Source organism: Trachinotus anak, unplaced genomic scaffold, assembly GCF_046630095.1.
Source record: "Trachinotus anak isolate AG129_WGS33_773 ecotype Australia unplaced genomic scaffold, CSIRO_AGI_Tana_v1 ptg000011l, whole genome shotgun sequence".
NCBI classification, from domain to species: Eukaryota; Metazoa; Chordata; class Actinopteri; order Carangiformes; family Carangidae; genus Trachinotus; species Trachinotus anak.
The window spans coordinates 16,969,285-16,994,234 of record NW_027273862.1 but is presented as its reverse complement, the minus strand read 5'-3'; the positions used below and the strand labels follow the sequence as shown (position 1 = coordinate 16,994,234).

At 38.4% G+C, this 24,950-nt stretch overlaps 1 protein-coding gene and 1 long non-coding RNA gene across 10 annotated transcripts in view; one reads left to right on the top strand and one right to left on the bottom strand.

Moving 5' to 3' along the window:
- tead1b (TEA domain family member 1b) overlaps nt 1–24,950 on the top strand; it is a 47,803-nt gene that overhangs the window by 19,014 nt on the left and 3,839 nt on the right. Inside the window, exons 4-14 of one of the 9 annotated variants that reach the window (XM_071488507.1) lie at nt 12,485–12,549; nt 14,875–14,937; nt 15,028–15,090; nt 17,537–17,548; nt 18,527–18,658; nt 18,944–18,990; nt 19,100–19,161; nt 20,172–20,296; nt 22,844–23,017; nt 24,205–24,345; nt 24,480–24,632. In XM_071488507.1, coding sequence (XP_071344608.1) covers nt 12,485–12,549; nt 14,875–14,937; nt 15,028–15,090; nt 17,537–17,548; nt 18,527–18,658; nt 18,944–18,990; nt 19,100–19,161; nt 20,172–20,296; nt 22,844–23,017; nt 24,205–24,345; nt 24,480–24,632 — 1,037 coding nt within the window. Of the gene's footprint in view, nt 1–12,484; nt 12,550–14,874; nt 15,091–17,536; nt 17,549–18,526; nt 18,659–18,943; nt 18,991–19,099; nt 19,162–20,171; nt 20,297–22,843; nt 23,018–24,204; nt 24,346–24,479; nt 24,633–24,950 lie in introns of all 9 variants that reach the window. The other 8 variants (XM_071488504.1, XM_071488508.1, XM_071488509.1 and 5 more) reach the window with 8 other exon arrangements.
- LOC139627606 (uncharacterized) overlaps nt 20,355–24,950 on the bottom strand; it is a 34,074-nt gene continuing 29,478 nt past the window's right edge. Inside the window, exons 4-5 of the long non-coding RNA XR_011692594.1 lie at nt 24,650–24,852; nt 20,355–20,485 (exon numbers count right to left, since the gene is read on the bottom strand). This is a non-coding gene — a long non-coding RNA (uncharacterized lncRNA). The remainder of the gene's footprint in view (nt 20,486–24,649; nt 24,853–24,950) is intronic.

The following is a 24,950-nucleotide window of genomic DNA, read 5'->3' as shown; positions in this document are numbered from 1 at the left end:
GGACATTATGCCTCTATCTGCACGTGACTTTTGATGTAAAGCTTTTCCTGTTACCATTCTGCTGTTTGCTCTGCCATCTCGTCAGTGATCCAGCCCAGACCCCTCCTGTGGGAACTAAGTGGCACTTGGTTTGCAGAGATGCCAAGGATGAGTTAGATATAATGAGCAGACCTGGCTTGCCCCCGATGGCCCAGCACTGTGCTCCTCTGGGTCTCGTCTCACCGGGCCGAGCATGCTCTGAGACAGAGCGAGCGGATCTGATCCTCCCTGCTGGGCAGATAATGAGGAATTCTGGGATCAGCTCAGGCTCCCCGAGTCACCTGCATTCACTCAGAATGGAGTGTGAGGAACTTCATTGCAGGAGAGGCATCACACACCTCCAGAATAATCCCTCATTTGTTCCCCTGTCATTGTCAGTGTAAGGCTACTGTGTTTTCACACACATGCTAGTGAAAAAAGTCCAATTATTTTATGTCTTTCTCAAAAGGAGTAACTGTTGAAAGTGTAAATAGTATTGATTCAGGTATGATGAGGGAAGGAAGAAGCCATTTTGAGTTAAGATTCAAGATGTTAAGGTTGGATGGTGACAGACTGGTTATTTAGTCATTACGGGTCGCTATGGAGATGCTTTATACTTATTTCAGCTTGATTGACAGGGATCAAACACGTGCCTACAGTTGATGCGAATGGGTCAACAAGCATGAATTAACCTGATTTTGTGATTCTTCTCATGAACATGGTGGACCAGACACTGCTCTACTAGACAGGGGTTTCTATTACAGGTGGGAGGTTTGTCTAATGGTACTGGTGTTAATCCAGTATTTATGTAACCAAGTACCTGGCTAATCTAAAAATAGGAAAACAGAGAACAAAAGAGTGTGAGTGATAGCAAGACAGCATGCGAGAGATAAAGACTAAACAGAAACTGAAACTTAACTTTGTATTGTGACAGCAGTCTCATATGATGGGTCCAGTAGAGAGTGTCATATATGAGGTATGAAAAGTGTACCACTTTGTCTACCTGTCTCTCCAGCATTGTGAAACATGTACATGTGTAATTCAAATAGTTCAAATGTATTTATATATATATATTATTATTTATATATTATTATATAAATACTATTTTATAGTACATGTATATGTTTTATGTGATTCTTTCATGTCTATTTGAACAAACCCTGATGTTCCTCATGGTCCTTCTGCACCTGTTGTTTTGCTCTGCAATGAGATGCACTCATGGGTCTAATATACCCAGTAGACACTAGTCAGAGCAAATTGAGCTAACAATAAACATACAGGTGATATATGAGTTAAGATCAAGTTGATTTCATTACACTTGTTTTGCATCATTCAATTCCTAGATATATTTAGCTTATCATCCATATGTGTTTTTGTAGCTCTGTGAATGCGCAATTAATGAAACTCATCCCCAAAATGGGTCTACATTTAGAGCTCCCCTGTTGCTGAGCAGCAGAATTGATTTTGAAGTGCGTATTATTTCATGGCAGTCTGTTGGGGGGCAGGTTTCAGCTCTAACTCTTGTCCATGTTTTGGTGACCAAGCATAACATGTTGTGGCTCGTGTGAGATTCCAGTCTCCTGCCCATGGCCTCATGTTGTTGAGGGTTCATGCCTCACAGGGCTGCTTACCATGAGCCGTGGTGATAGACAGGCTCAAAGCATAAGCAGTAGTGTTCCTGACAAGACTGTGAAGAGATGTTACTGGGAGAGGATTTGTTAGTAAAAGAGTTGACTTCCTGGGGCAGAGATTCTGCATTTGGCTCTGGACATTGTATGTGCTATAATTATATTTATCAAATGAACAAAATTTTTAAAATAGTGTATAATACTATAACAAACAGTGTACTGTGTCACTATTTGATACACTTGCTGAATGCTGTGTTCATGTTTCATTTTTTAGAAATGTAGTTCTACTAGATTTTTTACTTTTACTGTTGTATTCCAGAGGCTAAACAAACTGCTCTGTGAGTCTGTGTTTGTGATTTCCAGACTGTGTGAAAGTGTTTGCACTGAATGGTTGGATAGCAGGCCGTGGTTCTCTGCCTGCCTGAATCAGGAGTACACGGGGTGTGTCCATGCTCTGAGGACTGTGTGAGGCCCTCTGAGCCAGGCTTCTGGTTTCAGGTTGCATGTTCTCAATTGGCTGCTTTTGTTTGACTAAAACACAGTGAGACTCCAGGCTTCTTAAAGATGCAGTGTCACTTCATGCTCTCTTTAAGAAAAGTCATCAGTTTCATGCTGATTACATCATATTCAATTGATAAAACACTTTTATTCTGACAAGATCATCTCATACTGATGGGAGCATTTTGTGTAATCAACATATGAATGGAATCTGAATGCCAGTGTTATTCTCTCACCAGAGCACAGGGACTTCACTCCAGTGCTAACACAGACTCATCTCTTTCTGTGCTGTTTGTGGAATAGAGAAAGGTTCGCTCAACACTGAACAGCATCTCTGGAAACAAAGGAAGACTGTAGTCATAGCCAAAAAATGATCGTACTCAATGCTGTGTTATGGTCTGACCTTTATTATGCTATGTATATGACCATTCCTATTATTATCCTTGTAATCTAATAGTAAGTGCATGTTTATTATGTCCTGACTATCTGGGGTATTTCTGTTAACTATTTTGGACCTTGCCTCCCTCCAATAACTTGGATTCAATTACAACTTTCAGCCAAGACTCCCTCAGCTTATGCTCACGATTACAAAAGAACGTGAGACAGAAGCAGCCATCATGACCACAAAGTTTGACTTTTCATTTATACACATTGGTCACAGCCAACATGTCTTCCTTTGTGCTCAGATGCTGAATTGATCCTGAGAGATTGAAAATATTGATTTGACTCAGTGTCTTACTTTGTTGTGGAGAAGGGGGGTAGTGCACCTTCCTGACTGTTAGCGCCATGTTCACACATTGGACTTGCCACACAGCCAGTTCCTCGGGAGACTCATAATTACAGCCGTCCTTTCAGATTAGTCCAGCAGTCTGTCCAACTGTGGCTTCACTCCCTGGTCATTTATTTCATCTGTTTCCCTCTCCTGAGAGGCACACCTCAACACAATGACCAGGCCAGCCTCTACAATAATGTATGTGATGATAAACACAGTGGCTCCTAATTGATAGAGTGATTCAGACAAGGGCTGGCTGTGCAAATTGGTCCCCTGTGAGTATGCTACACAGAGTTGGGACTAACAGGTTTCAGCTCTGGACTTGTTTGAGAGAGGTATTGTGGGGAGAGAGGAAATAGAATGGGCTGGACCTGCTGAGTGATAAAGAGGCTGTCTTTGCCTCCTCAGCCCCGTCTGAATACAGCCACAGTTCAGCAGAGGTTGGCTGCTGTAATCCTCTCAGTGTCTCCAGGAAGGCTCAGGTTAGTGACCTGCTGCTTTGTGATGTCTTGTAAGATTTTGAGAGAACACCTCACCTTTAATCCCCCACTGTTCAACTAACACATTAGCTCAACCGCTCCTGACCCAGCCCCTGTGATAAAGCCTTTTATCCAGCTCAATAAGGTCATTTGAAGTTAAGTATTGATTTCTTTTGGTGTCCAGAGAAAAAATGGATTTTTAAAGAGCTGTTAATTACAGTTGCACACTACATTATATAGAGAACTTAATTTTGCTGGGGCTGGATTTTTAAACCCTGAGTGATACTTACAATCATCAATTAAAGTCTAAAAAGCTGCAGTGTATTTATATATATATATATATATATATATATATATATATATATATATATATATATATATATATATATATATATATATATATATATATATATATATATATATATATATATATATATATATATATATATATATATATATATATATATATATATATATATATATATATAATGTGTGTGTGTATATATATGTATTGTGTATCTATGTGAAAAAGTATACATTTATTTGAATGGCTACACTTATGTATATCACACTTTCATTTGAAATGGATATGCTTGAAATAAAAAAAAAAAGTCATATTGCAAAAAAGTTTTTACACTTGATGGATAAGTTGTGTTATTGGTAAAAGCAAAGTGTAATGGAAACAGACTTGGTGATTTAATTATGACGTATATGAAGAATGTGATAAAAATTGCGACAAATTTAAACATCAGATGCTTGTCGAGCAATGAGGAGACTGTAATGTAATGTAAACCTCAAATTAATATATGAAATATAGTTCATGTGTCCATTGTTATTGTTCGTTTGAGGTTTGAAAAGTGCTCTTTTAACTTTTGCTGCTTTTGTGGAAATTTTCTGAATTTCGATGGAAACTTGGTAGATATTAAGGCTGAGCAGATTTTATCTGTTTTGGATTTGAGCACAGATATACACTGTTGCAATTAAAAAAGCTCTCTACTCACCACACAGATACTCTTCTGCTTTCTTAACCAGTTAAGACCCAAAGACATTGGGCTTTTGTGTGAATAAGTGCACATATGACAAAAAATGAAAACCCTAAGCAGTGCTGTTTTGGTCATAAAATAGAGAAAGGTATCATCAAAGTTACAGAATAAAATGTCACAAAACAAACAAAACAAAACCTACTCAGTGTCTGGGCTCTATCTGTTTTCATTTCATTACAGAAATTCTCAGGCTTTAAATAAATGAGCTGCTCTTAATTGTAGGCTTTCTTATTTTTATGTCCCTGCTTTTCTTGTCTAAATGAGGACTGAATAGAGCTGTTTCCTGTGGATGTGGGAGGAACACCCATGGTCATGTGAGGCCAGAACTGAAAGAGCCTGTGAACATTTTTGAGACATTAAAAAGACTGTTGTATGTAAATGTCTCACAGTATCAAAAAAGTATGAAATTCCAACAAATTAACAAGCTCAGACATATTAAAACGACATCGCCACACATAGTATAACAAAGTTATATTAATGTGTGTACAGAATACATGCTGGTAATGATATTTAATTATAATTAGGAACTCAACCAAACACATAAAGGCAGAGTCAGTTAAATGAGAAGATATATGGGCTTCAACTTTTCTGTTTTAGCCTGCAGGCACTGGAATGGTGTGTGTTTGTGTGTGTGAGTGTGTAGGAGGAGGAGGAGGGATTTCTATTGTGTCTCAGAGAATAGCGTTAGTGTTTGTGATGATTGTTGAGTCACGCATACAACGTCTGGCCTTGAAGTCTTTCTTATGGACCCATGCTTCCAATGTGAGTGTCCAACCATACAGGAAGTTAAGGCACTTGTAACAATCAGCTGGTGGACTGGAGTCAGATGTTATGATCAGCAGATATTGTCTTCTGACTTTCACAAAAGGTTTCACTGCTAAGGGGGCTTGAGGACTCAGCGGCTCTGACGGACAGGAAAGACTTGTAAATGTTGGTGCTGCACCTTCCTCGGGAAACACCTGCAGGATCTGGCTAGCTGCAGACCTTTTTTATTTAGTTGTAATTGTCTAAGCTTACATAACTGACATGTTGTGTTCTCACTGCAGCAGCTGTGCGTTATTTAGTCTTGTGAAATCATTCATCACACAGGAACCTTGTCATCGGCATAGTCTTTGGCCTGTCAGCCAGAGCTAATGTAACTTAGCGTTACCTTCCAAAAAGGGCACTGTCAATTTTCTTTCAAGTCGCAAGTCACAGCTTCTCCTCCACTTGGCAAGCGGTGGTTTCCCATTGATGCTCTAAGTAAAAGGCTTCCTGCCCTTGCCTGCTATTCCCAAAACCTGGGACGAATGCCTTCATATTGTTGGTTTAGTCTATTGTGATGCTAATGTCTGCCTGAGACCCCTGAGTCATCTATCACGGATGACAGGAAAGCTGGGGCCATTGTGTTGGCCTGCTTCACGCACACCCACATGCACGCAGACACACACACACACAGAAACAAACACATAATGGGCTGTGGTTTACAGAACTTTAAAGTTGAAGAAACCAAATAGAAACCAAGAATATACCAACAGACAGAAATTATCTTGCAGAAATATTCCTTGTGGTATTATGAGCAGTTGAAAGTGATTTGATTTGAGATGCAACTAAGTTATTTTCATTAATTTGTAAAATACTCACCTTACAACAAAACACATTTGCGAGGGATGAACCAGCAAATATTTGGTATGTTTTCTTGTTGAAATTGTTGACAATGTAATGTCAGTTGAATGAATGATTAGTTGTTTGCTTCAGTGTCAGTATACTAGATATTAGCTTCTTACTATTGAAATGAGTATTGTTCAGGAATTTGTTATGTATAGTAGAGTTGGAACTAATGACTTTTTTCATAATCGATTCATCTGCCATTAATTTTCTCTCACTTGGTCTATAAAATGTCAGAGAACAATGAAATATGCCCGACACAGTTTCAAAGACACAATCACATTTTCCAAGGTGACATCATCATGTCTTGTTTTGTCCCACCAATCATGTAAAACTCAAAGATATTAAGTTTTCAGTAATGTTAAAACAAGGAATAGCTGCAAATTCTCACATCAGAGAAACAAGAACCATCAAGTTTGACATTTTTGCTTGAAAAGGGACTTAAATCATTCATGAATGATAATTTCCAGCATGTTGCATCAAAGCCACTTCCAATCTAAGCACAGCATATTGCAATATGTCCATCAACAAATAAAGAATTGAATAAAGGGTTAATGATAGATCTGTCCTAATGTGTTGGCCAGTGTCACATGTGTGCTCTCAGTTCTGTCAGACCCTGCACAGAGAGAGCCGAGTGGTAGAAGCCACACACATGTAGGCAATCTGCCGACTGATTCTTGGCCAGGCCCAGCGCTGTCTCATGGCAGAGTGCTGGGCCAGATGTGACTGTGGTTCTGCCTGGGTTAGAAAAAAAGTGCTGTTACAGGAAATGGATGCTTTTAAAAAGAGGAAAAGGAAAAAAAAACAGAGCAGAGCAGTAAAGTATTGTTCTTGCTGCTCAAAGGAGTTAACCAAGCCAGTTAAATTGTTTAATATGCCATTACTTAAATTATCCTCTGTTTATGTTACACAGGTGCATAAAGGCTTTGGTATTCAATGACAAGCCTTTGTGTTTGCATGCCAGTGGAGATTCAGCACTGCGTTACTCGGTATTACCTGTACAAACAATCCATGTAAAATTTATATGCAGTATGGATTTGTCTGCTAATTCTCTTCTATTTTATACTACAATGATTTTGGAAAACCTGTTTTAATGCCACCAGATTAAAGCTAGATATTTTTTTCTTATTCTGTATCAGGTAGCTGTAAGATGATCTTTAAAATCCTTTCAAAATTAAATTTTGGCACTTTTAAGATGCAGAGAGATGGTGCTAAAATATATGTTACTTAAATCAAATTACTGGTATATTAATCACAATCGCTTTTGAAAAAGCTTTCCAAATATCCTTTGTAGAGTTGAAACTATTAGTCTATTGACAGAAACTTAATTTGTCACTACTTTGATAATTGATTAATGTTTTCTTCATTTTCAAGCTAAAAAAAAAGCTAAATATTCATTATTTAAGTTTTTCATGTAGATGTAGTAGTCATGTAGTAGTTGTTTATGAAATGCATCTTTTATAATGATGAATTAAATATCTCTGGGTGTTGGACTTTTGGCTAGATAAAACAAGACATTCAAATATATATTTAATAATATATAGACCAAATGATTAATCAAATAAAAAAAAAATTGTTGATTGTAGCCCTAATTCTTTGTATTTCTGACTGTTTTATTGTTGTTTATTATTTTAGTGTTTAACATTCAAATGTTGCTAAATAATAATTGGTGGACAGAAATGATCTAACATCACATTTTTCAAATGAGGCCTGTTTAGATATGCCACTTTAAGCCAGTGAGAAAAGCTCAGACAAAAAACAAATACAGAATTCACTCATGTGAAATAACCAAAATTCTTACAGCTTTGGCAAAAGAATCATGTAGAACCAGATTGCTAATAATAAGAGGCTGATATTCAGTGCATGTAAACAAGTCCAGTGCAGCTACACTACAGTTTGATAACAGAGCATTTCTCAGCCATCTAAATCATCAGCCATAAAGGTCAGGTTTGGGTGTCAGTCCCTCACAACTGAAGAACAAAGGCTTCTATCTACACTCACCACATACACTGATGTTCAACAATCAAACACAGTGTAATCCAGTGTAGTAATGTTGGAATATACTAGCTTCTTCAATGGTAGAAGCTTTAAGATACCAGAATGCAATGTAAACCTAAAATATGTTAGGTTTATAGTTAACGACTCACTTCACTTTTCCTTTATTGAAAAATCTCATTCTCTTGTACATTTATGTTTTACTATGAGGCTCCTAACATGAACAGGGTGATGTAGAGAATTGCGGTAAAAAAAAAATAATGATGTAGCAAGAAGCCCTATAGTGGCTCTAACAGCTCTTGAACTGACTAATGCACTTGTTCCAAAATTTGAGGGCATGAATACATTTTACAACTAACTACACTGGATCACACCTTTATCTGCAGAGGATGATTGCACTGTTTTTTCTGGTTTTGGTTTAGAGTGCATAGTGAAGCAGAAAAGAAGTCAAGCGCATGAATCTCATTTTTGAGTTTTGGGTAGTTATGTTCATTGTGAACAAACTCCATAAATCTCTAAAGAACTGACAGGAAATTAGTCAACAGCTATTTTGACAAATTCATTAATCTTTTAAGCCATTTTAAAGCAAAAACATTTGATGGTCCCAGCTCCTCAAATGTGTGAATTTGCAGCTTTTCCTTGTCTTAGCATTGTTGTAAATCTTTGGGTTTTTGACTGATGAGTCCTTTGGTTCCAGTTTCACACGTGTGAACCCAAAGGTACTGAGTTATAATTAACTCAGTTGTAGTCAGTTGTAGTTTTTAACGGTATGTATGTTTGTGTTTTTAAATATGTCTTAAACCTTCACTGTGGAGCCTTGTCAAAGGAAAATTCCTATTACTTATAATAAAGTTTTCTTGAATCTATTTTCTGATAGTTAAGAGAGCAAGTGATTAATCAGTTAATCAGGAAATTAGTCTTCAGTCTAACTGGTAAAGAAGTCAAATGTCAATTTTACCACTTCTGCAAGTAGACTTTGAATATTTACTTATGGCTTTTCCAAATTGAAAAGGCAGAATTGAAGAAACAGTGCAAAATACATTCAAAATAATAATAAATGCAAATGTCTATGTCTTATTATGGTTGTTTAGGACATCAAATGTTGATTTAGACACTGAGGGTCCTATGGGAGGTTATGGGAACTTATTTTTGGGTGTGGTATCTCAGAGGTTGGTCCACAGTGGACTGTGACAATACACTCTATTGTTATTCACAACAGTGGGAGCCTGTCCCAGGTTCCTTGGAGAAAGGATGCTGAGGGCCAAATTGGATTTCTGACTGAATGAGGAATCAGCTGCTTGGGGACTGTCTAGAGAAAGCTGAGCCACCGTCTCTTTGTGGGTCTGCTGCTGGAGTGCCATTCATATGTCGCAGATCCTCCAGACTCATTGAGATTCAGAGGAGAGTTCACCCTGGCCAGGTGGAGGGCTCCTCCAGCTGCTGAACAGCACAGATCTGCTCTGGGGTCACACTATAAACATTTAATCCTTTTCCTGCTGCTTTGAGTGACAGGGACATCCCATAAAGAGTTAATTTTCTCAGCTGTCTCCTGGCCTTGCTACAACTGCAGGACTTTATCGACTATTTCCACAAAGAACTTTTCACATGTGCTAATGGTGCTGTAGAATCAAGGAGGAATCCTTACTGTCAGGGGATTTGATAGCTTGACAAATAAAGCCTTTCTTAATGCATGTGAGCTCACTGTAAATGGAATGAACATAAGAGGCATTGCAAAACATTGAACCTAGCATAAATGCAGAGAAACTGAGCATAAAATGGGAACTGTTGATATGGTTTTCTTTACTAAAAACAGTTATAGTTTGATGATGCATTTACAGAATAATGTCTGAATTAAAATTGAATTAAAAACTCAAATTGTGTGGACAAATCAAAGTTAGTTCCGTAAATGATTGTACAAAATTGTCTGCGATATATTATTTGTGGAAGGTCATTTATATATTAGTTTATGGAAAAACGCAGCACCTTATATATTTCAGGTGGGAAAAGCAGTGTTGTGTCTAAAGCATTTTTAGTCCTGAACATCTACAGTGACATTTTTTTCAGCAATTGTTTTGCAGTGCAAACACAGGCAAGAAAAAAAAGAATGCAGGCCAGCCAGGACCCACTGAGCTTTTTTTCCAGCCTGGTGAAAAGAATGAATTATTCAACAGTAAGCAAGCTTTCAGCTGGCCATTTGTGTGCTTTGATCTACGAATCAAGAGTTTGCATGAATGCCTGTATTGTCATGTTATGTTTCCACAGTGTGTGAATTATTGAAAATAGTGCAGGCCCCTGCTTCATCTGGTAAAGTTTACACTGCATGCACACTGGATAGGCTGGTTGGGATTGTAAATCCCCAGATGTTGTTTATTTGTCCTGTGAGGTCGGATTACTGGGTTCACTCCGTCTGGCCTCGCCTAAATGTTCAGTGTGAAAAGAGCTCCGGGGGCAACCCTCAACAGACTCCAACCTGATGTCAAACCCCACCCTTCCCTTCTCCGCTCCACTCAGTGGAACAACAAAATGTGTAGGTGTGGCATGCAGCCAGGTGCTACAGGTATTAAAGCTCTCACATTGCTGACAAGTGTATACACTGTATTTTTATTTAAACTTATAGAGCTTTGATGAAAACTAAGATTTAGCCTTTTACAGTAATAGTCAGCACAAACAACAGAGAAAATTGCGAAATCATTGATCATCAGTTAGTCTTTGGGGTTATCCATAAAGGCAAAAGCAGAAAAAATTCTCTGTATCCAGCTTTGTTTGTCTTCTATGATAGTAAGCTCAATTTTTGGGTTTTAGACTGCTGGCTGGACAAAACAAAACATTTGAAGTCATCATGAACACTGAAATGTAATAATTAAAATTATAATATAATTGTTACTTACATTAATCAGTAGATTAATCATTACTTGCAGCCCTACTAGATGGACATGGTGGGTTTTGAGGGTTGCAATAGAAGCTGCTATACCCAGCACACTTGAGCAGCACATAAGAGCGCTGGTGCCTTAACAGATGTGGCTTCATGCTAGCTACTTTGTTTCCATTATACAAACAACAGACGGATAGAAAAGCATCTAGCACTGTTCTCTTGTCTACGGATGAATCCAAAGTGCCTGTTATGGTCTTCTCTTTTATGCCTCTTAGCTTTACTTGTGCTCTATCACATTCTGTGATCCCTGATCTGCTACCATTAATAGAAAATGCCTTTCCTTCTGATTACCTGAGATACAGCTTATTAGCACATGTGTGATACGTTGTGGTCCCATTGTGTCATAATAAAAGTAAGACCTTTAATTGATAATGAAGTGAATGTAGAAAAATATTTCATTATATTGAGGGTTTGGTGCATTTCATTGAGGAGCAGAGCAGATCCATGGCATTGGTCGGCTACAGCTGGACACATAATTAGAGTGCCTCCTTACCTATAATTTGTGTAATAGTTTTGGTTGGCGGCATGTTATTACCATATGAAAGGGCTAAGCAGGGGTCATGTGCATTGCTACAGCAATAAGGGCAGAGCTGAGGGCAGAAGAATGTTTGGAGCCGTTGTTAATTGGAGATCTCTACAAAGCTATGCTTTAATTATAATTTAGTCAGAGCTGCACTGTTTTAAACCCAATATATTCAGTTGCCATTATTTTCTGTAATAGTATGAACAGCTAGGTCTGTTTCCTTTCAAAGCGTCAGGCTTTGAAGAGAATGAGATTGAATTAGATTAATTTGAAAGGCTGTGCTGCTGCTGCCAGTTTTTTTCATGCTAATGTCACATGGTGTTTTCACAGGAAAATTGGATCTGGTTTGTTTAGGAGATGTACATACCTTCTGTTTTGCAAGGTTGCAGACCTTATACTTGATAGCTTTGTGTATGAATCCATGACGACTTTCTAGTTTTAAATTTTCCTTATTCACAATTAGCTTGCTCAGAAGTTGAAAGGTATTTATTGACTTGTGGTTTAAAAAAAATCGCCACACAATTTCTAACTATATTATTACTTTATTATTATAAGTGTAGCACATAATTTTTTTCTGGAGCTCTACATTTTATCTTCATTCAATAAAATTTTACATGGTGAAAAATGGATTAGCTATTAAAATATGAAAATCTCTAATCCACCCCACTAAGAAACTAATTGTTAAAAAATTAGAAACAGAAGCAACAACTTACTTGACTGAATGTTCAGACTGAAGTAGCATAGACATCTTTACAAATCTAGTAACTGGTGCCCACACACCTGTAAACCTGATCCCATGATGTGGTTTCTATGTATATTTTCTAAATTTTTGCTTCTTCCATGATATTCTGAGTTCATCTCTAAATGTTTTTTTTTTGTTGTTGTTGGAGATATTTGGGCATTTTCCTTATATTAAACACATTTTTCCCCATTTTCTTTCTTCACACAGGTCGAAATGAGCTGATAGCTAGATACATCAAGCTTCGGACTGGGAAGACGAGGACTCGTAAGCAGGTAAGACAAGAGAGGAGACATCTCTATGAGTGTCAGAGGGCTGTCAAATCTGAATGTGCTTTGTTTCTGCAGGACAGAAACAAAGCTAGACAGAAAATAACACAGCGCTGTTGGAGGGACTTCTGAGGCTGTCACTGCTATATTTATCATGACATTTCCAAAATTGTCCATCTTACTCTTACTTATAAGTACATGTAAGAACATATAAGAACTGTAGTTGTAGTAGGTTTGTATAGGTATAATTGATTTCTTCAATTTCCCCCTTTTAAAAGCTTTGATATACAGCATGTCAACCTTTTACTTAAAATACAGCCTTTCGTTTTCTACATACAACAAATGTAAGGCCATTGTAATCATTGGAAAAGAGTAGCCACTGTGGCTTAGCAGTGCAAGTATTCTACATCACTACATCGTGGAGGCTTGTGCAATCGGCCGGAGAGGCCTTTATTAATAGGAAGGTCGAAGGCTTAATAGATTGGTGCCATCTCTGATCAAAGAGTATTTGCTGTAGTCAGTGTTGGAGAGTGCATCCTGCTTTCTGCAACACACTGTGTGCATTGCAGACACACAACTCCTACCACAGAGTTGAGCTCAGATTTATGACTCAAACTGTGATGAATTAAAAGAATCTCTGTTGTACTATGTCAGGTAAATGTCATATAAATATGTAAATAAAATAGAATTCAGGGCTCTTAGTCTTTCTCTTATATGTATATAATTATAGGAGTTATAGTGCTGTTGATTCTTGTATTTAAATGACCTGATAAAGAGCAGCTCTGATGGTGCTTCAGTAGCAGTATGAAACCCACAGACTGATCTTCCCTCTAAACAGGAAATTCCCTGTATGGCCACTGACTTGAATGACAATGATAAACAAGCCGGTGTCTACAGTGACATTCGATCATTGTGTGTGAATTGATCAGTCTGGGCCAGAAAGGCTGTGTGGTTTCTCTCTCACTGACTCTTCTCCTCAACATAGAACCAGAATTAGGGAGAGAGTTGTTTACCTACAGCTACACCAAGAATCCCACATCTGTTTCTGCTGTTAGTTTAAATGTCTGATGTGCTTGCAGTTGCTGTTATTTATATCAAGGCTGCAACAAAAATGTATTTTCATCAGAGCTGAAATGTTAAATCGATCAAAGTTAAATTCATTTCCAGCTATTTTGACAATGGAACAATCATTTAAATCATTTTTAAGCAAATCTGTCAAAATTCACCAGCTTCAGCCTCTCAAATCCTTTACTGGTTTTCTGAGATAGTGAACTGAAAACCTTTGGATTTTGTTTTGTTGGTTGGACAAAACAAACTGTATGTCTGTCTGTCTTGGGCTTTAGGAAATTATGGTTGACATTTTTTAGTATTTTCTGACATTTTCCAGTCAAAACGATCAATCGAAAACATAATTGTCAGTTTAATCTAAAATGAAAATGATCGATAGTGACAGCTCTCATTTTAATTATCAGTTAATTTGCAGATTATTTTCTTGATTGTTTTGTCTATAAAATACCAGAAAACAGGGAAAAATAGCAAGTACAATTTCCCAGAGCCCAAGTCTTTGAATGTCCTGTTTTTTTTTCAAACGAGCAGTCCAAAAATAATATAAAATAATATAAAACAAAGAAAATCATCACATTGGAGGAGAATGTTCAACATTTTGCTTTAAAAGTTATGGAAATTGTTGATTATTAAAATAGTTGCTGATTAATTTTCTGTTGATCAATTAATCAACAACTTTTTCCAGCTAATTTTATGTTTCAACCTGACCAGCAAGCAAATGTATCCAGGTTGAGAGATCAAGTGCCCTTTCTGTTAAATCACCATTCCTCACCTCATTTTAGGTGTGATTTGTATGAACAGTGTCAGAGGAGACTGTAAATCCACCCTGCAAACCTGTCATCAACGTACATGACTTTCCTTTCAAACTGCTACTTGCACTGCTGAATGTTACATGTGAGAATATCAAATATTTTTCAACTGTGTGAACGTCAGAGGGAAACTTGGCTGGTGAAATGTCTTGCCCAGCTCCCGTAAGAATACTAGACTAGCCAATTCTCATTCAGCACACAACAGATCACATCTGTGTGCTCTTAATGTGTGCTAAAGGGGCCTGCATCCTCCTTAATCAGTTCACTTAAGTGATGACAACACACAGCATAATGCTTTATTGGCTGTTAGCTTGTGTTGTGTGGTTTGGACATGCTTCTGTTATGCACCTTATCTCCATCAAGTGTTTTATTTGACAGAGAAATGTGTAATCTACTTTGTACTTTTTTTAGGGTTTTTCTTGTTTTTTTATTTTCCCTTTTCTCTTTTTTAATGGAGGTGTCTAGTCACATACAGGTCTTAGCAAGAAAGAAAGTTCGAGAAATCCAAGCTGCCATTAAGGTACGTCTGGCTTTGCCCAGTTGTAGGGGGCTTTTCATTGCCATGGTTACAGGCTCTTCCTTTGTTTTCCTCCCCTCCCCTACCCCGCAGGTGTCTAGTCACATTCAGGTTCTTGCCAGAAGGAAATCTCGTGAGTTTCATTCCAAGCTAAAGGTATGCGCTTTTCTGCTTTTGGGCTTGTTGGTTGCTGTGCGTCTTAACTTCCTGTTTCCTGTGGTGACAGAGTGAATGCCTGGTGCTCTGATTCTCCCTAACTGCTGACTGTAGTCTGTTCAGATTTTCTAATCACCCTACACCTTCTCACACCATCTCTCACCCATACTCAGAAATGCTGTCACTGTCCTGTCCACTTGGCTTCATCTATATTCACTTTTCCTTACGGGCCTTTGCTTTGAGAGCGGCTGCTTAACATATCCTTGACTTACTAAAGTATAGTGAAGACATTAATAAAAAATAAGAAAATGGATTAATGGCAAACACTCCAAAGCAAACGATACCGGTAGTTTATATGTTTAGTTTTCGATTGCACAAGAGCCTGACCGATAGTGAGAGTTTAAAAATAATAACTATACTGAATATTGGCCAACATTTACTAACACATAACATGTAAAATATGTTGGTAAGCATTCCTTGTTTTTGTTTTTTTTCACAAATTGTGACCAATATACAGTATGTACTCAGGTGAGACATTATACAGTTAAACTAGAGTTTAGCCATGCTAGCAACTCTGTGAGGCTGCACTTAAACACAGCAGTGATTTGAGCGAATGCTGTTTAAAGTTCTAAGCCGATGGTGGCAATGAATGAAAAGTAAGGGAATCACCAAATAATTACAATTTATCCTTAGGTGGACATGAATGTGTATACCAAACGTCATGGCAATCTACGCAATAGTTGTTGAGACATTTCTCTACAAAAGTCAGGCGATCACTTGAGTCAGTAGGATTCATCCTCTTGAGACCACAAGTGTTTGTACCAAATTTCAGGGTAATCCATTTAAGATTTATTAAGACATCTCAGTCTGGACCAAAGTGGTTGACAGATCGATGCTAGCATGGCTAGAAAAAAAGCTTATCAGCGCTCACTGGTGGGGGAGAAATAATATCATCAAGTGGCCTAATATCCAGAATACTTTTTGCATGTCTCTCCTGCAGTTTCTTGTTACTTATTGCCTGATGTATATACACCAGGGCAGGTCATAATAAGCTTACAATGGCAAATTTATCGGCTCGGTTTATTTATTGGTCAGGCTCAAATTTTTACTCTCCATATTTGTAAACATTTGGTAAAACAACAGTTAATGTGCAAATGTTGGGAAGCATGCTGGCATTGGCTGTTGGTGAGTGGCTGAGAGCTGAAGGTCAGAGAAAATCGTTCTGCTTACATCTCTTACTAAGCAGAGTTCATAAAAAAATGTGGCTTGGCAAAGGGGGTCTGTGTTTAAAAAAAAAAAATGAAGAGGCGATTACACCTCTACCTTCTTTGACAATGTAACCCAACTTCTCCCTGCTGTCAGAGGCTCAGTTGTGCGCAGAGTGGAGAATGGCCGTGAAGCTGGCTGTTTCTGAAATGCCCTCTCTGCTTTCTTGTTCTCCCGTCTACCTGTTGATAACTCCAGGCTCTCACAATGCCATGGCTGTCAGTCGCTTTCCTTCTCCCAGTCCAGATGTCGTCATTTCAGAGCTGCTGTCAGTTGTTTCAGCAATAGTGAAATCTGTTAAAATCACTGAAGAAAGCTTTTCAGAATGACATATTAAAATGGGAGAGGCATTGTGAAAGAAGTAATCTTGAATAATCTTGACCTGTAATAGAATAGTATTTTTTTTGAAGTAATGCTTGTATATCAAAGGACACTCCACCTATGTGCCATTTTCTTCTTTACTCGAAGAGCCTACTATACGTTTTGACTTTCACACTTTGCTCCACTCCCATATTCAACACGAATTAATGACCCCTCATTAATCTGTGTGTGTGTGTGTGTGTGTGTGTGTGTGTGTGTGTGTGTGTGTGTGTGTGTGTGTGTGTGTGTGTGTGTGTGTGTGTGTGTGTGTGTGTGTGTGTGTTGAGAGACAGACAGAGTCAGACAGGCAGCTAGCCACATGAATGCCTGGTCTTTCAGGGGCACAGGCGGCAGTCTGAAGAAAAACAGACAGCTTTTGTATGAATCCCTGTCTTTTCTCATTTAAAGCAAATTAGAGTTCAGTGGCAAAGAGAAGTACAAGTGTGCCCTTCATTTTAGGGGGCATCAATGGAAACCTGCTGTTTCTGGTCTTGTCTATGGCGTTTTAGTGAAATTACAGTCATTATGTTTCTGTTCTGTTGTTTTGTCTCGAGTGAAGACTGCTGATCAGATTGTAAAAATTATAGAGGGCAAGACATTTGCCATAGAGACCAAGAATAATTTGTAAATACACATTTTATAATCCTTTGTTATGAAGTATTCATTATACATCTGTGTTTGTTGTACTGTGTGAAGAAAGCTGGATACTGTCAAATTGAAGTAGAATGGTTTTTTTTTGTTTGTTTGTTTTTTTTACTGATGATTGGCGCTGTACTCAAATTTCCAAATTGATGATAAAACCCTGTTTGTTTGCATTTAGGTCACAAGCATGGTAAGTATTCATTTTCTGTTTGTGATGCTGTTTGTGCTTTAATTAGGGCCTGCCTCGTCCTTCGGCTGCTAGTTTTACATTTGTGCACCTGCCATAGTAACACAATAGCGGCTGCCCAGTGTTTTCCCAGTTTATTGGTGTCTTTGTATGTCATCATATTGCTACACACTTATTGTACTGTAGCTTGACTCTGCTCCACCAGCATCTGTTGCCAGCATGCTTACCTTTAGTTTCTGTCACCAGTGAGTCTGCATGGGTTTGCTAGTGTGTATGGTGTGTGTGTGCACTCCTGAATTTTGCAGGGTCAGTATAACTTACAATAACTTTTTTAATGCACTTTAACAAAGGGCTATGTCAAAAACAACACATAATATGTAGTGTGCTTGTGCAGGCCCTTGTGGTTCTCTGTCAATAGCTATTCTTATTATTACTATATTATCATTATTATTATTATTATTTATTTATTTATTTCTTTTAAGCCAGTGTAGATATATACTGATAATTCAAAAATCTCTTGTCCAAAGATTAAAGGAAAGGAACTAACTAGAGCCTTGAAAGAGCCTCAAACAAGCCTGATTTGTGTCCTTCATTTCAGAGAAATTCTTTGCGATGTTTAGATGTGTTTTGACATGCAGACAAATGCAGTCTTGATAGAGGTATTGCTGAATTAGTTTTTTAAAAGTATCTTAGTGGTAGAATAGACAACAAGCAAACTCATTTAAGTGCATACCACTGCTAACCATTGTGTAGTAGAATTCAATGGTAATTGTTTGGCACATTCCTTTAAAAAAAAAAAAAGCCTACACTTAAATAGCAATGCTGATGCATCTTCTTTTAACCTGCTTGCTGTTTACTGTTGTGAGAGAGGTCAGTGGTGCTTTCAGTCTGTTGTTTAGAGCCTGGTTGTTGCTACCTCTGCAACATACTCAACCTCCCCTTTCTGTGTAAGTGCTAAGCCTTTTGTGACTGCTGTTTAAGGACCAAGCCGTGAAGGACAAAGCCCTCCAGAGCATGGCCTCCATGTCGTCGGCTCAGATCGTCTCTGCCACGGCTATTCACAACAAGCTCGGCCTGCCAGGCATCCCACGCCCAGCCTTCCCTGGAGCAGGGGTAAGAGCCTCATCGGCACCACTTTTGATCCATCCAGTCCAGCTTCACCCAGGGCAGCCATGGGGCCAAACACACTGACACCCGGGCCAAATCACATTACACACCACAGCTTATCTGCTCCTATCAGATAAGCACATGATCAAAAGGAGTGGTAGTTGAGATAACTGCATCTACTGAACATGGAGCTAAAAGCTATTTTGATCTCGTTGCTCACAGCTGCTCACAATTGGATGTTGTTTGTTCTTTGTTGTTCTTTGTTGTCTATTTATACATCTAATTCTCTAGTTATGGCAGGGTATGATATCGGCTGGTCAGCCAGGATCCTCACAAGAGTAAGTATCAGACTTTGGTGTCAGAAAAGAAAACTTAAATCTAAACTCTCTTAGAGCAATACGTTTAAAATGTTGTTTTTCCTAATGGGTCTGCCTTTCTCTGCTCCAGCATTAAGCCTTTCACCCAGCAAGCCTATCCCACCCAGCCAGCAGTCACAACAGCCATTTCAAGTAAGAAGTTACTTGATTAAAAACTGAACACCACACTTCAACAAATGTTTTCCAAATCCGACACTTTAGAAATGCAACTTGTCACTTCTATCAACTTCTTTGTATGATAGCTGCACAGCACGATAAATTCGCTAACTGTTAAACGGTTTGTCAAACTCACTCCCTCTCCACTTCATCTTCTCCCTGCTTGGTTTTAAACATTTCAGAGCATCCTAGCTTCATGCTGTAAATAAATATGCTGATAGACAGAGGTCTGCATAGTGATAGTGGTTTTGTTACTTTGAACCTCTTTTCCTTTCCCCCAGAGCACCTTATCTACTGTGAAGCTCCAGGAGGGATGAAGTAAATGTATTAAGTAAAGGATAGTTTGAGGCTGAAATCAAATTGGTTTCAGCAACTAATTTAGTTTTTTGAAAATTTCTAATCCTTTAGCAGCCAAGGTTTATTTTTAATTGTAAGATTTTAAGCACCTAATGTTGCTCAAACATCATTTATCAGAAGGGTGAAATAACTGAAACTGCAGAAAACCCTGCAACAAGTCTCTTTCAAGATTTTTTCTTTCCATCTCTTAAAACTTGCTCATTAAAACTGGTTGAAAAAAAAAGAAAGAAAGCAGGTACTAAACAGCATGAAAAAATGCACATACACCTGATTTTTTCTTTCCCATTTAAAGGTTTTTGTGAAAAAAATGGGAATTTTGTCCCAGTTTAAGTTGTATTTATTTATTATTTCTTGCCTGTAACTTCCCACAAACAAGGAACAATCTGGAAATGAGAAATTATCAATGAATCCCACAAACAAAGTTACCCACAAGTTAAGAGTAGATGAGTACTATTGCCACTAACATCAGGACAACTTAAACAAACCTGATTCCCAACACATGTCCTCAAAAAAACTCTCAAACTACATGTAATATCACATAAAGTTACATAAAGGAACAATTTCATGCTGTGGAACAACTCACAGAGAGGATGATTTTTAAAAAATGTTTTATTCTGGTTTTACTTCAGGTTACGAGCCCACAGCAGCTCCAGCACCGACAGCACCAGCATGGCAGGGCCGCTCCATTGGTACATCTAAACTCCGACTGGTGGAGTTCTCCGCCTTCCTAGAGCAGCAGAGGGACCCAGATTCAGTGAGTGGGGCATTATACTAAAGCATGAAATATCACTATCTCATGGTGTTAATTCCCACCTCTTATCATCCAGTCCTTTCCTCTATGAATACACTGGAACATTTTCCCAGGCACACAGTTCACTGAGAGGAAGCCAAAACAAGCTGAGAAGAGAGAAGTCTGGCCTGTAGGGACGCACGGCAGGAAAACCTGCAGAAATAATGAATGACTGTATATTAATCAGTTCTCTAAAAGGCATGCCAAAACTATATTTAAACTGCACACTCCAGCTCAGCAGGACAACTCAGACTCACTGTGGTTGTTGAGTGTGAGTTAACAAATGAGCAGGTCACATTTTTTCAATTCTTTTATTGTCATTGTACAGAGTACAATAAAATTGAGTAGCAATCTAGACAGTGCATTTACTCATAACAAACACATTCAAACGCATTCAAAAATGGAAGAATTTAAAGTGCAAATATATAAATAAAGTATAAAATGTATATACTTGTGCAAGTAGTAATATACACATATAAACCTGCACTGATCTGTGTCCCAGTGGGAGTGTTTGGCAGTGTTCAGTTCTCTTATGGCTCTGGGTAGACGCCAGTGTGTCAAAGGTGGGATAGGTCTTTCAGTATGTTGGCTGATCTACTGAGGCAGCAAGAGCTGAATAAGTCCTCTAAAGAGGGCAGTGAACAGACAATGATCCTCTGGGAAGTATTGATGACCCTCTGAAGGGCTCTTCTGTCCGTGCCTGAGCAGCTGGCATACCATACAGAGATGTAGCACATCAGCACACTCTTGATGGAACAGTGGTGGTAGGACACTAGCAGGTTCTTCTGCTGATTTTTTTTTTTTTTCCTGAGGAAGAAGAATCGCTGCTGTACCTTATTGACTACTGTTGTGGTGTTGGTGGTCCAAGAGAGATCTTGGGCAATGTGCATACCCAGGAACCTGAAAATGGGTACCCTTTCCACACAGTCCCTGTTGATGTATAATTAATTGGTTCTTCTCAATCTTCCTCTTGTAGGCCACATTAGCCTCCCTAATGCCTCTCTTCAGGTTGGCTCTAGAAGCACCATATAGGGCTCTGGCACCAGACTTGAAGTCGGTGTTACAGGCCTTGAGGAGAGTTTAGATGTCCTTTGTCATCCAGGGCTTCTGGTTTGGATACACCCAGATGTGTTTGTTGATAGTGACATTGTCAACACAGTTCTGCATGGGATGTGTACTCCTCCTAGTGCTGATTCTCAAAAATGTTCCAATTAGTCCTTTCAAAGCAATCCTGCAGCTGTGAGGTATCTCCTTCAGGCCATTTCTTAACAGTTGTTGTGGTGGGTTTCTCCTGAGGGGCATGTATGCTGCGGTTAAGAGTATGGATAGATCTGACTGACCAAAGTTTGGTAGATTTGTTGACCTTAAACTGTTATTAATGTTTCAGTAAACTTTCTCAAGTGGTCTCAATGATGGCACATTTGGTGTGTCGTTCAAATTTTGGGAAAATTGCCATTACTGCATGGTCCAAATCACAGCCTATGATATCATTTGCTTTAGCAATTCTTTTAATGTTTGTCTTCATTTTCTTGTGCCCTCTCTTTTGGTATTGATATCACGTGACAACAGCCATTAATCTTACATGCAGCATTGCCTAAAAGGCTACATGCTAGAGCGGCTGTTCCGTGAGCTTTCAGACTGAAGAGCAGTGCCACATGAAAGGGTTTCATATGGTCACGATGAGGGCAACAAACCACTGAAAATCAAATGTTGTTCTCAGATTTTATGCTCCTCTTTCTGCTTTTGGCCATGCATCAAATCCAAATATTTTCAGTTGAAAAGTTTGAAGGAATAAAGCAAATCTCTGTATTATTTCATTCCATATTGTAAATTTAGGTTGATCGTAGTTGCCTTTGATGCAGAAATAATGCTTTTCATTTGAGTGTAGACTGAATTATATTAATCTACTATTGGCTTTTGAGAAAATGAATCGTTTTACTGTACGGTTTTACCTCATTTAATGCTTAATATAGATCTGTCTTTATCAGAATTTGTGATGTCACAACTTTGGTGCTTAAATTAATGTCACACGTTAAGCTTATAGAATTTGGGTGAAGCAGTCGCACGTTCCTGGTTTGGTTTAATACAAATAAAGGGATCAGTTTGTTTTTGGCTTTAGTAGAGCATTAAGACATTGCCTAATTTGTACATCATTAAAATAGAAAAGATGCCTAAAACCTTGCAGACAGCCAAATAAAAAGCAATGATGCGTAGGCTTATTTCTCATCACAATGGTTTGTTACCAATCTCATTCTGGCTACCACTTGCTTATTATGCTGGTTATTTGTCAGAATTGGTTTATTTTACTTCAATAAGCCTTTGATACCTTTGATATTGATATGTAATACTGTTATAGATTACTTTTATGTCATTTTATGTGATTTTAAATTTAAATTCAGAGAAGATAGACTTTTACTTTTCTAAATCACAATAATGAAACCTGAAAGAGATTATTCTTTTTAAACACCATAAATAAAATATGTTTCTAATACTGTTTATTTACTTTTTCAGTACAACAAGCACCTATTTGTACATATTGGGCAGACAAATCATTCCTACAGTGACGCCCTGCTGGAGTCAGTGGACATTCGTCAGATTTATGATAAATTTCCAGAAAAGAAAGGAGGACTGAAGGAGCTGTACGGAAAAGGTCCCCAAAATTCATTCTTCCTCATAAAATTCTGGGTGAGTGTTATTCTTCAGCCACATTGATTAGATTAATAAGTATCATATAAAATGGCAGTGTTGCAGCTTGATGACGTTTTACAGACACACACTGGTCGTAAGATGACGGGTAACGTTTTGCACGTAGTGAAATGTTTGATGGCAGAATCCTGTTCAGTAACAGTCTGTTCAGGTTCATCTTTAGTGATTGGGTGTAATCAAACTACACAGAGAAGACTGCTCTCTTAATGTTTGCAGAATGCACTGTGCTATATTTGGACTTGCATAGCAGGAGAGCTTTTGATCAAAGCGCTCACTAATTCAATGTAATATCTCCAAACAATGGAGTGACCCAGTTGCACTCCTAATGGCTGTTTAAACATTGCATGTATTTCCTCCTTGATGCAAAATGCTAACTAGCGGCAGCCAACAAAGTAGGGACCATATGCACTTGGACCAAGTCCCCTCAAATTCCTTTTGAAGTGACCGACCAATCTAAATTTCAAATGAAAGACAGAATCTGCACAATAATGAATGTATAACTGCTTTGCTTAATGAAGGAGGAGAATGTTGTAGGAGGATGTCTCCTCTTTTTGTATCCATAATGAACAGGATGTTCAGGGCATAGAAAGGCTGCCCTCCGGGAGCAGACCCGTTCAGCCTTATAAATCAGTCTTTTAATGTAACTTCATTTAAACCTCTTTAGAATCTTGTTTCCAATATGGACACATTAACATGCTTATTCAGATGAGGCCTGAGATATGCTAATTTGATATGCCATGTACATGTATAATCTCAACAGCTCTGTGATCAGAAATTGAGCTGTGTCCAAGTTCAACACTACTGTATATGCTGTATGTACATGTTTCTCCACTTAACTTATACTAACAAGATGCAATGCCTTTGCTCTGAGACCCGATAATGCCACTGGAAGTTACAGTTTAAGCTGCTATAACCAATATTTCTATAATAACAGTGTATCAAATAACAAATCAATGATGTGTGTGGCCAAGGTGTTGCTCATATGAATGAATCTTGCTGCTCTCTGAGCATTGTTTTCAGCCACAGCAGGCAGCTGTTTTCAGAGAAAAACTCTAAACTCTGATGTTTGCCAGTTTTTTTTATGTATTGTTTATTCCTCTAAAGTGGACTCTAAACACAAAATGTTCATTGACACTTAATGCTTTCTTTTTTTCTCTGCTCGCCAGGCTGACTTGAACTGCAACATTCAAGATGATACTGGATCTTTCTATGGAGTCACTAGTCAGTATGAGAGCTCAGAGAACATGACCATTACATGTTCGACAAAGGTCTGCTCTTTTGGCAAACAGGTGGTTGAGAAAGTGGAGGTACGGACTCAAATCTTTCCATCCTGTGATTCAGAACAATGGCAACAATGAGAAATTGCAGTACATGTGTTTTGTTTTACGTTTCTGTTGTATATTGCTTTTTATCTCAAACTTTTTTTTCTCTTGTCCCTCAGACTGAATATGCACGTTTTGAGAATGGACGCTTCGTCTACCGAATAAGCCGGTCTCCCATGTGTGAATACATGATCAACTTCATCCATAAGCTAAAACATCTACCAGAGAAATATATGATGAACAGTGTGCTGGAGAACTTCACTATCTTATTGGTAATCACCTCACTGACCTGAGTGGGTGAAGTCCCTCTCTAGGATCCTCATTCTTCTTCTTCTCTTTGCTGTCAGGGTGTGTTGGTGACTCCAGCTGGCTTTATAAAAAAAAATGGGAGGGGGGGGTGGTTTGGCTGAGCCTTGAGATGAGTTCCTCTTGCTGGTCTTACATTCCTCTCATTCCACAGGGGATGAAACGCCATGTGAGGAGCCTCATTATCTGCAGGGGAAAAGGGAGGATAGGAGGGGGCAGAAGAAACCCCTGTTATTGGCCATCACATGGGGTCTTAAAATGTCATTTACCGCTACTGACAAAGC